This window comes from Desmodus rotundus, chromosome 10, assembly GCF_022682495.2.
Source record: "Desmodus rotundus isolate HL8 chromosome 10, HLdesRot8A.1, whole genome shotgun sequence".
In the NCBI taxonomy this organism is placed as follows: domain Eukaryota; kingdom Metazoa; phylum Chordata; class Mammalia; order Chiroptera; family Phyllostomidae; genus Desmodus; species Desmodus rotundus.
In genome coordinates, this window is record NC_071396.1 from 8761752 (window position 1) to 8774698 (window position 12947).

At 43.3% G+C, this 12947-nt stretch overlaps 2 protein-coding genes across 10 annotated transcripts in view; both read right to left on the reverse strand.

Annotated features, from left to right (window-relative positions):
* Positions 1-1980, reverse strand: part of EPRS1 (glutamyl-prolyl-tRNA synthetase 1) — a 45672-nt gene extending 43692 nt beyond the window's left edge. For all 5 annotated transcript variants that reach the window (XM_053912642.2, XM_045184433.3, XM_024575948.4 and 2 more), the window contains exon 1: positions 1802-1980. In XM_053912642.2, the coding sequence (XP_053768617.1) occupies positions 1802-1847 (46 nt within the window). In that variant the 5' untranslated portion in view covers positions 1848-1980. The remainder of the gene's footprint in view (positions 1-1801) is intronic.
* A 2610-nt stretch (positions 1981-4590) lies between these two features.
* BPNT1 (3'(2'), 5'-bisphosphate nucleotidase 1) overlaps positions 4591-12947 on the reverse strand; it is a 36922-nt gene continuing 28565 nt past the window's right edge. For 4 of the 5 annotated variants that reach the window (XM_053912645.1, XM_053912643.1, XM_053912644.2 and 1 more), the window contains exons 7-9: positions 9079-9276; positions 6747-6852; positions 4591-5510 (exon numbers count right to left, since the gene is read on the reverse strand). In XM_053912645.1, the coding sequence (XP_053768620.1) occupies positions 5362-5510; positions 6747-6852; positions 9079-9276 (453 nt within the window). In that variant the 3' untranslated portion in view covers positions 4591-5361. Of the gene's footprint in view, positions 5511-6746; positions 6853-9078; positions 9277-9313; positions 11829-12947 lie in introns of those variants that run through there. The other variant, XM_053912646.2, reaches the window with a different exon arrangement.

A 12947-nucleotide genomic window follows, 5' to 3' on the forward strand; every position in this document is an offset into this window, starting at 1 on the left:
AATAATATGAAAAGATTTCTCTTTATAAACACTAGCATTTAAAACTTGAATCATAAAGCAATCAGGATGACTCAACAAACCAATATAAAGTCCTGCAAAGGGTAAGCTTTTTTGCTCAGTAGTCTGTAAACAGAAAGTACTAGAATCTTCTGATCTTGGAAAGTAACAAATCAGAAACCATTTACTGGCACAGCCCAACTGCTTTTGAAGATGCTCAGCTTTCAGTTAGGGACTCTGAAATTAATCTTCTCCCCCAGGAGACACGAGGAAATTAGAAAAGCTATTGTTAATACGATTAAAGTGATTACTCTGCGGTAGGCACTGTGCTGGATGCTTTGCAGTCATTACAATTTTTAATCTTTGTAGTCATATGGAGAGGCAGACACTTTTATGTCCATTTTACAGGAGAAGAAACTGAGGCTTGGAAGGGTTCTAGACGAAAGGACTTGACTAAATATGTGGCAGCCAGGATTTGAATGCAGGTCTAGGGCAGTCCAGAATTCAAAATCTAAAACGCAGCACTGCCTCTCAACACATATTAAAGTTTACTAAATTGATGCATTAATGCTTTGTCCCTTAAGTCTGGCACTCAGTCCTGTGGGGAAGACATCACTCCTCCTAAGGAAACTGTGTAATGCCAATCAGGGACTTGCATGATGTCACAAGTAGTAAGTAGAAGACAGAATCAGACCCAGGTCTCAAGGAACCAATGCCTTTGTCTTAACCATGAGCCCCCACTGTCTAGTGCTTCCCAGCCCAAGAATCAAACCCATTTCTTTTAGAGTTCATTGATTTCTGTGAGGTCAGCCCATAATTACTGGAACCAGTGTGCTAAAACATAAGTATTTTTAAAATGTTTAAAGTTGCTATTAAACTGTGGATTTTGTTACAGTACACTTAGAACACCACCAAAGTTGAAAATGGAATACATAATTCATCAGCCCTATGTGGCCAATTGTGTCTAAGCATTTGGGCTTCTTGAACATTACAAGAGTATGCGCGTGTCTATACTAATACAAATGCATTAACAAACACGGGATCAATAAACTAAACTTTCTCGTGTAACTTTTCCAAAGTAATAAAAAGGCGGAAATTCTAAGCTATCTATCCACAATAACCTTGGCCACGTAGAAAATGCAATTCCAAACTGAACTTAAGGCAGAACAAGAAGATGAGCGCTCCCACGTTTCGCTGACATTTACTACATCTATAGGGCGAGTAGTAAGGCAACCCCGACAGCCCGCAGTGTGCTCAGGTGTTCCCGCAATTACCCTGCCACCGTCGATTAAAAATAAATGCTACCCCTGTTGCAAGTTGAAATGCTACTAGAACCGTCTGCCTTGCTCCCTTTGAAACCAAGGAAAAATAGAAGGCAAGTGGGTTGAATGTTTTTTCTGAAAGGAGGTAAGAAAGGAGAAATGATAAGTAGACTTAAGGGGGAAATTCTAAAAGAGGCAAAGGGGAGATTATGAGATTTTAAGTTTTAAAGTGTTACTTCTAGGAGCAGCTCTCGGTCTTCCAAGGAAAACCATTTCAAAGAGGGTCCGAAGCTGAGCCTAGTGTCGCCCTGCTGTCCGGCTCACACCGCGCTTCCTTCCACGACCCAAAACACTGTCTTCAAGAGCCAGGGGATAGAAAGCGACGGGCGGAGAGCCTACCCCGAGGAAGGTCAGGGGACAGAGGCAGGTCTAATGTCCGTGGCCGTCACGGCCACTGCGCAAAGCCAGGGCGCGGCGACTTCCCGCCCCGCACCCTTCCCGGCTGATGCAACCCAAACGGGTCGGCGGCCTCGGCCCCTTACCCAGGGGAGGGTCTCCTGAATTCACGGTCAAACACAGCGTCGCCATCCCCACCTGCCGATGCACCTGCTAGAGCGCCTGCCTGGCTGCCAGATAGAACCCCAACACGCAAGCAAGGAAAAGCTACAGCGTGTGCGCTCCCTGACGTTGCCGCAGCCTTCGCCCCGCCCCTGCGCCGTGGCTGTCGCGTCTCGCGCACACAAGTTACGTCATCGCCGCGCGTCGCCTACGTCCGTCGACCCGCCCCTCGGCGTCTGGGGATAGAAAGGCCAACGTGGCCTGCCTCGTCGCCATGGAAAAGGTGCTGAAGCGGTCGGCAGTTACGACATTTCGTAAAGCGAGGAAACACCAAGTTCACGTGAAACTCCAATGACACGCGCAAATAGTGTTATTTATTGTCGTGGACTCTGTGTGTGTGTGTGTAAACAGACCGAATCCTGGAAGCAACACCGAGCCGACAGCCGTGGTTACATTGGGAAGGCGGGAAGCTTGTCTCTCGGATCTTCCCTTTTTTTTTTTTTCCAAAAGGAGAGTGTATTTTTCAGGAGTTTTCTTTGCACGTGAAAATACTGGTTAAAAGAAAGGATGTATTGGACTGGGTGAAAAAGGCGACGGGATTAAGAAGTACAAATTGGCAGTTCAAAATAGTCACGGGGATGTAAAGTACAGCCTAGGAATATAATCAATAATATTACAACTATGTATGGTGCCAGGTAGGTACTGGAAATATCAGGGGACACACTTTGTAAAGTGTGTGATTGTGTAACCACTGTGCTGTACATCTGAAACTAATACAAAATAACATTAAATGTAATCTGTAGTTGAACAAAATTTAAAAATTAAAAATATTTTAAACACTTAAAAGAAAAGCTTTATTGGTGAAAGGCATTACTACTAAAAGCCCCCAGCCTAATTTGTCTTGCCGTTGTTTGCCCGGACTGCCTAAGCGTGACTTTTACAGGGTCATCTGCTTCCTGCTCTTTAATTCTCAGTGACAGTGTCTCTGTGTCTGTGACCCCCACCCCTGGGGTGCACTGGAGGCATATTCCAAGGGCTGGTAGTCAAGCTCAGGGGCCCAACGACTGACTGAAAACATCATCTCAACTTCACCACCACCAGCCACACTTTCTCTTAGCCTGCTAGCGTCATCCCTGTCCTTACTAGAGAGTGCTGCTTAAATAAGGGGCTTAGCCGGCCTCCCAAGTGGATAAAGCACCTGCATCAGAGCAAGACTTCTCCCCCAGCCCCTACCCTCCTACCAGAATCTCGAGGGCTGGCGCCCATAATCTCATTTTATGAAGTTCTCCAGGTGGTGCTGTGCACACCAAACAGCCTTTCTGCCTCCCTTTGTTCTAAGTGATTTCTCTTCTGCATACCCTGCTAATTCTTAAGATTCTTGTTTGCTGAAAAACCTTACCTTGGACATCATACTGAGTGTCTTCTACCATACATAATGCACTAGGGATACAGAGGATCCTGGAATCATTTATTCAACAAGTGAATAACCAAATAACCTGTTTGAGAACACCTTCAGCGATGAGGAATTTAATACTGCTTCAGACAGACCCCTCTGTTTCTAAACACCTGTTACTATGCACCTCAGTCTGCTTCTCTGTACCCCTGGTCACTTTTCTCTGAGAATGTTCAGAATGGGTCGAGGGGCCTCCACCTGACACTCTCACACATCAGAGGCTGTCACTGTATCTCCCATGCCTTTGCTCCCTAGGCCAGTTGTCTCCAGTCCTTTCAACAAACCTTCAAATGGTAGTTTTAATCTATTCCAGCTGCCCTTTTCCAAACACACCATTAGCCAATGTGCCCTTTAAAATGTGATACTCAGAGCTAAACGAAATGTTCCCCGGGTGTGGTGTGATCAGGGCAGAGTGCTTATGTCGCCCATTACAATGCTATTCATGCACCACATGAGCTCTTTACAGCCACAGTAAGCTGCTGACTCACGTTCAGAGTGTAAACAACTAAAATCCCCAGAATTCCCCATTCTCCTTACCCAAGGTGAGACATTGCATGTATCAATTTACCCTCGTCTTGATCCGTAGAGGACTTAATAGAGCTAATTTTCTCACTCTAAGTATCATTGCCACTTTTTAACTTTTGAGATCATTTAGTTCCATCTCCATCACTCAGTGCACCTGTCACCCAACACTGTTGATTTGGAGAGCGTGGAACCAAGCAAATGAGCGGCATCAACAAAGATGACTTTAAATTAAGAGCGTGGTGCTGCGGTGCACACACAGGAAGCTGCTTTCGGGAAGGCGAGGTGCAGCGCACACTGTCACGTTGGACGCTCTTATTCATTCCAAGAGTGCTTTTTCTTTTACTTGGGTCACATTTTCTAGGTAACTTTTTCTGTTTGGTAGTTATATGTCATCTCTTTCATTGTCTAGGGCTTCAGTATAATGTCGAATAGGAGCCATGAAAACGTTCTGCAGTGTATGTAAGTGATCCGAGCTGATGCTGGAGAAGGAAAAAGCTGTAACATTAAGAGGTTTCTATGCTGCTATTAAGGAACTTGGATTTTATCCTGAAGGCAGCTGGGTTTAGGAATGATTAATCTCAGCCACTTGCTTAATCCAGTAACAGTTTCTTTAAAAGCACTGGACAGTTAGATGGGGACTAGACTTATAGGGTGATCACTTTGTAAGTTACATAAATGTCTAATCACTGTGTTGAACATCTGAAACTAATATAGAATTGTATGTCAACTGTAATTTAATTTTTTAAGAAAATTCAAACAAAATAAAATAAATAAAAGCACTGGACAGAGACCAGCTAGAATGAAATAATTTATTATAAAGAAGCTTTTTCCATAAATCTGTTTCATCAACCTACATAATGACATTTCAGTGTGCTCATAACTTGAAAAATTTTTAAATTACTGTGAAAACAAGGATGAGATTAACAACTTGTGCTTCTGTGCCCTAAAGAAATCTGGTTTATACAATAGGAATGTTGATTAAACGATTGACTAGGATCGTCAGTTGGAACTAAACCTTTCTTTCATTTCTCCAAATAAAAGGAGGAAAAGAAATGTGACAGACTATAGATTCCCCAGATGTCAAAATTCGTCTGGTTAATTACTCACATTTTTAAGATCTATTTTCTACTCCTAAGCACCTGAAGGTAAATTAGTGATCGACATGGAATAAAGTAGAGGGGGAGCTCCAATTCCATCCAATTAGTTTTAAACCATGTTATTTTGAGAACCAAGTCCTTCTCCTAGCTAAGTAAATGGGATGTTCCTTTAAAGCATGAGTGTATTTTTTTAGGTTGCCCAAGGTTTATTGATAATATCACACACAGGAGAAAGATTCAAATGGCTCCATGTGGTGTCTTGAAATTCATCCCAACTGCAGGCTGGGTGACCTGCAGGTTGGGCAGACTGCCAAAAGTCCAAGGGCTGCAGCATTTCCTTAGTGTCAGGACCAACTCTGGTGATTTCCAGATACAGGGCTGAGACCTCAGGAACACAGTCATCCCCCTCCCCCGCCCCCCGCCCCTTCCCGCAGCTGTCCTTCTCCGGCTCAGTAAATGCGGAGTTCCTCTAAGGAACAAGTGCGTTTCTAACAGATTCGGGAACTCGACTTGCATAGTAGTCGTGATTCCTCAGAGTGGCCAGGACCCCGGCGGAGTTCATGTGCTTCACTTCCTTGTTATACTGAAGGGCGTTTCCGTGGATATCGGTTAACTTGCCTGCAGAAAAAACACCAAATCAACGTTAATGGCTGATTCTACGATTGTATTTCATTATTTTAAGTGCCTCTTGCTTCCCTATGCAATAATATACAATTAATTCTGTATAAAGTAAGGAAAATAATGGTTAAGTGTTAATTTACTTGAAATTTAAGACTACAGAACAATTTTGACTAACCAAAGGGTAAAACATTACTTTTAAAAAAATTTTATTCATTGATTTTTTTTGAGAGAGAGAGAAAGGAAGGGGGGTGCAGAGAAAGAGAGACAGACAGACAGACAGACAGACACTGATTTGTTGTTCCACTTATTTATGCATTCATTGGTTGCTTCCTCTATGTGCCCTGACTGGGGATCGAACCCGCAACTTTGGTGTATCAGGACAATACTCTTAACTCACTGAGCTACCCAACCAGGGCCTATTTTTTCTTCTGATTAAAATAATTTCATTTGGCATTTTCAATTTATATTTTTCAGTCTCAATTCATTTCTCTTCCTGAGTTGATTACTTTTCCTATTGGTTATACTTCACCACCACAGTTTCCATTTTCAAGAGTATTTTCTTTAGTCTACCGTTTAATAGTAACACATTATTTGGAAGAATTTAAGTGAAGTATGTTCATAAAACAGAACTATTATATTACGGTTTCATTTGTCATTCCAATGAGAATGGGCTGTGATGACTTTAACTTCCTCGTCATGTGGCACGAGAACGACATACTGATACATTAATGTGACGGGGGATGAACGAGTCAGAATAAAACAAATCAAGGTGTGACCTGATGTTTATTTGAAATTGTAAAAATCACTTTGCTACATACATATTTGTAATATATTTTCATTAAGATTTTAAAAATCCTAACTCTATGACCTTTAGCACTAGTACAGAGAGATTTACCAACACTGGCTTAAAAGAAATTAGGCGGTGTGATGATAATAATAATGAATATACTACTTTTGAAGGAAAAAACCCTAAATGCATTAAAGCCACAAATTAATAAGGGTCTGATTAAATTAACTGCGTCAAGGTCCAAAGAGAGAAACTATAAGTAAAGAAAAATAAACTGGCTGAAAATCTTCTCTCTCACAAGAGATGTGGGGGTCGGACTGGACGCCCTCTAACTTTCTAGCTTTTAACCCTATGAGTCTAGGTAAAATAGTATTACTGAAATACTGTCTTAGAGTAAAATGAAAACTGTATGAAATCTGTAATCCTCTCCAATAAAACAGACTAACCTCCCACAGCATGTAAAATGACTTCTGGAGCACAGGTATCCCACTTCTTACAGCCAGGACTTGCAAAAACATAAGCAGAGGCTTTGCCTTCAATCAGCTGAATAATCTGTAAAGTTAGACAATCATTATCCCTCGATCATGAAATAACTGAGGTGTACATAAGAGAAATTTGCTTGTTTCTATCAAATACATTTCAATTCCTCTGTTAGACTCCACTTGCTAAAGGTTAAAGCCTTCAGCTGGTTTACATTACAGAACATCATGCAGAAAACATGCATAATAACATCAGAGGGGGAAAAAGTGGTCAATAAACTAACTACAAGGATATCTGAACATCTTCCTATTCCAAGTAGTTTATCTTTCTTACTGTAAAAGCAATATATATTTACTATAGAAAAAAATAAAGCAGTTTAATCTCGTATACACTATTGATCAGTATTACATAAAATATAGGGAAATATCAACTAGTACAGTAATGCATAAATTGTAGTAACTCCTAACAGATGTGTGATGCTGACCAGTCAGTCCAACCAGTGGTTACTTACTTGTCTTTGGAATCGTATCCACTATTATTCGCATTACCGAAATATGAATTTTTAAGACAGTCATCTTAATAACTCTTATAACATTCATATAAAACTGAGGCCACTGATAGAAACTGCATGACTCAAAACAGTAACTTGCTTTATCAAACTTTGATTTGTTCCTTGATTTTTCTTTTGGTTATACTGTCAAATAATTAGTACTGCAAAGCTCAGATTTCAAATGTCCACACTGGGAGAATGAGGAAAATGTCAGTGAACACAATGTAACCAATTATTCCTTTCAGTGGAGTTCAAGAACACCTTCCAATGATCAAACCTTGCCTCAGGCTTTTGAGTAAAGGCTTTTCTTCCATGTAACAAATCTGTGTCATCTTATTATGTGCCAGGAACTACGCCAGACATATTTTTGAGGAGAGCAGGGCTGTAGCCTCCATTAGTTCTCAGAGGGAACTAACTCTGAAAAAGTTAACAAAGTCTTTCCACAAGAGGGAGCGGGGAGTGGAGCCGGAAGGGGGACAACAGAATGGTGCCCCTGGGAATAAAAGAGGGAATGGGGTTCTGTGGTTACAAAAACAGGGGCAAAGAACAATCATATTTCAGTGAGTACCAGGAGTGTATTTTCACTTTGAAATGTTTGATTTTTTCAAAATACTACTATTTTTAAAGGCCCATTTTCATCCTCTTATCAGTAAATGCTTTTAGAAAATTTAAAAGTAGTTGATTATTGCTTCCAAAAGGTGGGAGGAGACATGATTTCTGTTCGGTTCAGTAATTATTTGCCTTCCCTGTGCCAAGCACTCAAGTGTGAAATACACACTTGATACTCGCACTTCGGTATCAGCTGAGCCCGGGTGTGACTTGGGAGATGCAGGGGAGGAGGCCTGGGGTGCTCGGGGGTCAGGACATAGAGGAATTTACATTCTGTTCTTATAGGCTTACACTTGAAATGATTGTCAAGGGAAGTCATCCAGGACTTTGGGCAGGACAGTGACATACACATTTTTAATTGCTCTGGTGGCTTTGTGGAGACTGGGTTAAACAGGGAGACCACTCTGGAAGCTGCTGTGAAGTCTGCTGAGGGAGGATGATAGGTTTCAACTCGCGCGCTGGCAGTGGACACGGACAGGAGACAGTGGGGAAGAATCAGGATCTACAGCCAGGACCAGACCACAGGACTGAGGAAGGGAGGGGTCTGGGATGACTTGCAGGCGTCAGCTGGGACAGCTGGGAGATGGTGGTGCCACCAACCAGAAAGGAAACGGGTGAGGAGCACATCGGGGGCAGGGAGGGAGAAGATGAGCTCCACTCTGCAGGCTGAATTTGAGAGGCTGAAGGGTATCATCACCATGGTACCTAGCGGCAACCAGATGAGAAGAGGTCAAGGTTAGGGACATAGATCACATTGTGCTCCATGTCACAATCTTCTCAGGAGGACGGAAGCCTAGACGGAACCCTGGGGGAAGTACCCAGGAGGACTGGGCAGGCCCACCCTTCACGTCTGCAGGAGAAAGGTCTGGGAGTAAGACGGTCCCTGAGAAAACAAGGGCTGGCAGGAGGCACAGGATCAGACCCTAATGGCATATGACACACTTTCACTGACATATCTTCGGTCAACAGAGACTTGAACCGTCACATTTAAAAATTCAAATGTTGCTGAAATGTGCTTTGAATGGCAAATTACAATCTTTAATCCCTTCTGCCAGACTCTTATTCGACACTTGTTAAAAGCTCAGCATTTCTTCCAGCGAGGCCACTGCATCTCAGAGTGGGTGGCGGAGGGTTCGTACCTTATTTCCCGCGCCGCCCACGCGCAGCACCTGGTCAGGGCTCATGGCAGCGACACAGTCCGTGACCAGCTTGTTGCTGTGGGACCGGGTGGTGGTGATAATGTGTTTCCCCGCAGGCACTTCTTTCAGCTGAAACCCAAAGGCACCTAACCCTAAAACGCCCCAGATCGTCCTTCCCAGCGCAGCGTCTGGTCCTGCCTAGGTAACGGGTGAAACAAGAGCAGAGCTGATTACTGGGAGAAAAACATTAGCCTCAGTTATATCGGCAAATACATGATAATGTATTATACAGTACAGAAAGAACACCATCGACAAAAATTTTCCCTAGAGGATCAATGAATTATTCTTGTTGTTTCGGTTAATAATTGGGTTTCAAAGGTACTGAAGGGGAACTTTTGGTTATTCCCCGGGGGGCTCAGGAAAGAAATAGCATAGGCTAGTTCCTGTTGGTCTCCGAATCATGGAATAATCTCATTACTGTACATAAAATACCTGTTTGCAAAAGGTACTTAAGTCCCCAGGAAATGAAACACCACATATTTGACTACTACTTTTCAGTATCTGGGAAACAATAAGGATCATGTTACCATGGGAATAGTAACAATGACAATGCATTTTGCTGCTATGGAGACAGAACAACTGAATAAGCTGATACTGAAGAGTAGCCATGGATAATGGGGGTCAAGGTCAAAGATTTTATTGGCCATTGTGGTAGTAAAATGACAATGAGAATGTAATCTTAGAATCTGTATTTTCTCAAAGAATTTTCAACCATATTGTTACAACTATGCACCTCATATAGAAAAACATAACCTGTGTTTTATGGAAAGTAAAACTGATACATGAAATAACTCAAAGTCATCTAAATACCATTACTTAACCTCACAGACATATGTTACAGACAGACGTGTGTCTTACTGAATACTTAACATGCACCAGGCACCACACTGAGAGCGCACATGTATTATCTCATGTAATCTCCGAGACGACCCCAGGAAGTAGGTGCTATCACCCTTATTTTACAGATGAGAAAAGAGAGAGTGGAATTCTCGAGTAACCTGACCAAGGGCTCTAGGGAGACCGTAAGCAAACTGAGGCTCCTCCGTGTTCAAAGCCAATGTTCCTCGCGTTCGGACTAGACTGCCTCGTTTGCTTGCGAAGTGCTTTCAACACACCAGCGGGTCTGTCCCACAGCAGCGCCCTGGCGTGGTCACGGTGAAGCAGGCTACGCTGCGGGTTGGATTCCTTGGGAAGTAGATGCTGAGACGGGTAGATGCTTTCTGAGGAGCGCCCTTGGGCTCCACACCCGTGAGCGGGAGGGAAGGCGTCACGGGTGGGCAGAGGGAGAAACAGAGCTGTGACGAAGAGCCACCAACAGCTCCCACCAACCTTGTGGGGAGCTCTGGGGCTAAAAGGGCCTGCAGTCTGTCCCTAGTTGGGATGAAACGCCAGGCCTTCATACCCCTGTAATAATCAGCTGTCCCTGGAACAGGACTGCCTCGGGAAGGAGCGTGTCACCGGGCAAGGCAGCTCTGTACAGGGCAGGGAATCCCTGCAGCAGCTGGCAGCTGGAGGCTGTCTGCCGATACCATTCCCTCCAAAGGGGGCAACAAAGCCCCAAAGGGCAAGCCCTGGTGCTCAGTGTGCATTCGTGTGCTCCCTCTGTTCTGTTCCCTCCCGAGTTCGCACTACAAGAGGGGCCGGAACCGGAAACACACATGTGGGCTCCATACACGCTCACTAGGCTTCCGATTGATCGATGAGACTAACTTCACGCTCTCAAGAAGCCTACTTACTTTGCTTTGCAGTTATCCAGAAAAAGAAAGGAAAGCAATACAAATAGTGGACACAGGTATTCTGGTCCTGAAAATGTCACATAAATGATTATGGAGGCCAAGAGTGTGGGACCAGGGAACCTGGCATCTGGTGGGGTGGCCCCTGGCAATCCCCTGAGGCAGCCAGCTGGCTTCCTCCATGCTCCGGACCTTGGTCTCCCTCACTGGCTCTCTCCTTCAAAGGCTCCACACCGGCTTTCCGGGATAATGAGGGTAACAGTCTCATCTTACTGCTGAGTTATTAGCTAGGTCTCCTAGTGGCTAAGCGGCCAGCTCCAATGTAATGATAGACCACATTTCTCTGCACTAAGCCCCACTGTCTCCCTGAGTTGCCAGCCAGCTTCAGTGTCTCAAGAACAATACAGAATAATGCGCAGCAGCTTGGACTGGGGTTCGAGCCCCAGATCTGCTATGGACAAATTGGGTGACCTTGCGTAAGTCCGGCTTCGATTTCTCTTCCTTTAAAACAGGGGAAAGGTTTCCTAAAAGGATGACAGTGAGGATTAAATGAGATAGCACATGTGAGCCCTTGAGTCTGGCAGTGTACAGTAAGCTCTAGATAAATTTTAGCTACTATGGTGATGATGACGACGATGATTTAAAACTGAATATTCAACCTTGAATACTACCAACAAAGCTGAGCAACTTTCTACTTGTTGCCACATATTTTAAGGCATAAGCAAGAGAGAGGAAGAAGAAAGAGGGTAAGGCGAGCGTACAGAAGGGAACGTGGTAGAGGGACAGGTGACGAAGGGGAGAGACAGGAGGGGGGAACTGGTACGGGGGCTCGGCAATGACTAGCTGGTACCACAGGGTTCCTGCCTCTTTGCTCCCAAGTAGTGGGGCCAAAACCCTAGCTCTTTTTCTCACCTTCATTTCGTGCCTGTATTCCCTTAACTTCTGCTTTTCATTGCTCTGTGAAAAATGAATACAATTTTTCTGATTTCAGAAGTGATGGAAATTATTAACAACTTCTAAGCACTCATATCATTTCTTGATGAAAAGTGTCATGCATCCCAGTGTTATCTATGAATTACATGTCTCTTTAAAGTAACAGTGTTATTATTTTCATGTTTACATAATAGCCACAAACTTCTGTCTGCCTGTAACACCATACAAACATTAAAGTCATATTAAAAGAATTCATGAATATTTAATATGAGAAACTTTCCCAATAATGCATAACTAGTTTTGCTAAATAATACTCAGAAGCACATGATCATAAATAAAGTTATCATCATACAAAAGCAGAATAAAACAAATTTATCTTAGGAGAGATGAATCCTCTCGTAACTGAAATTGGAAATTCAGAAATAACAGTCCCCACGCTGGTTACTTCTCCAAAGTTCTATCAAGGTCACACTAATGAAAATACTTTAAGTAGTTCTCTCAATAATTCCCTTTAAAGTTTAATGTGATTTAATGACAGATTCCTGCTTTGGAATGACATTAAGCTCCTGTTTCTAAGGACAACTGTTTGGGAGTACAGTAGAAGGTCAAAGTAGAACAGAAAGAGCAGTAAGAACACAGTGCAAAAGCATACTTAGTCTGCTACCACTGCTGACTATGTAGTATTAGGCACTACGTAGTGTTACCTGGAGAACAACATGGCTAGCATCTTTCTTGGTTGAAATGGTTCATTTCTTCAATGTGCTTCAAGAACCACCTGTAAATCAGGTGTCCCAATGACCAGACTCATCAAGAACAATTAGTAATTCCCAAACTTCTGCATTTGAATCATAAGGCATACATAAAAAAACACATGTAATACACGCAGTGTATTACGTACACGTCCCTGGGATCAATGCCCCCACAAGTGCTGACTCGACTGGTCTCGGGTGTGACGTGGGAATCTGTATTTTGAAAAGATGAATGTGTGTGCGACCGGGCTAGAAAACACTAGAATAGATTATATCAGGAATCATCTAACACTGTGATTATTTATCTAAGAAAATATGTTCGTGCTGACCCCTTCACCCTCCTGCCAGTGGGGGCTGCCATTTCTAGGCACCACCTCCTTGCTGGCTGCCTCAG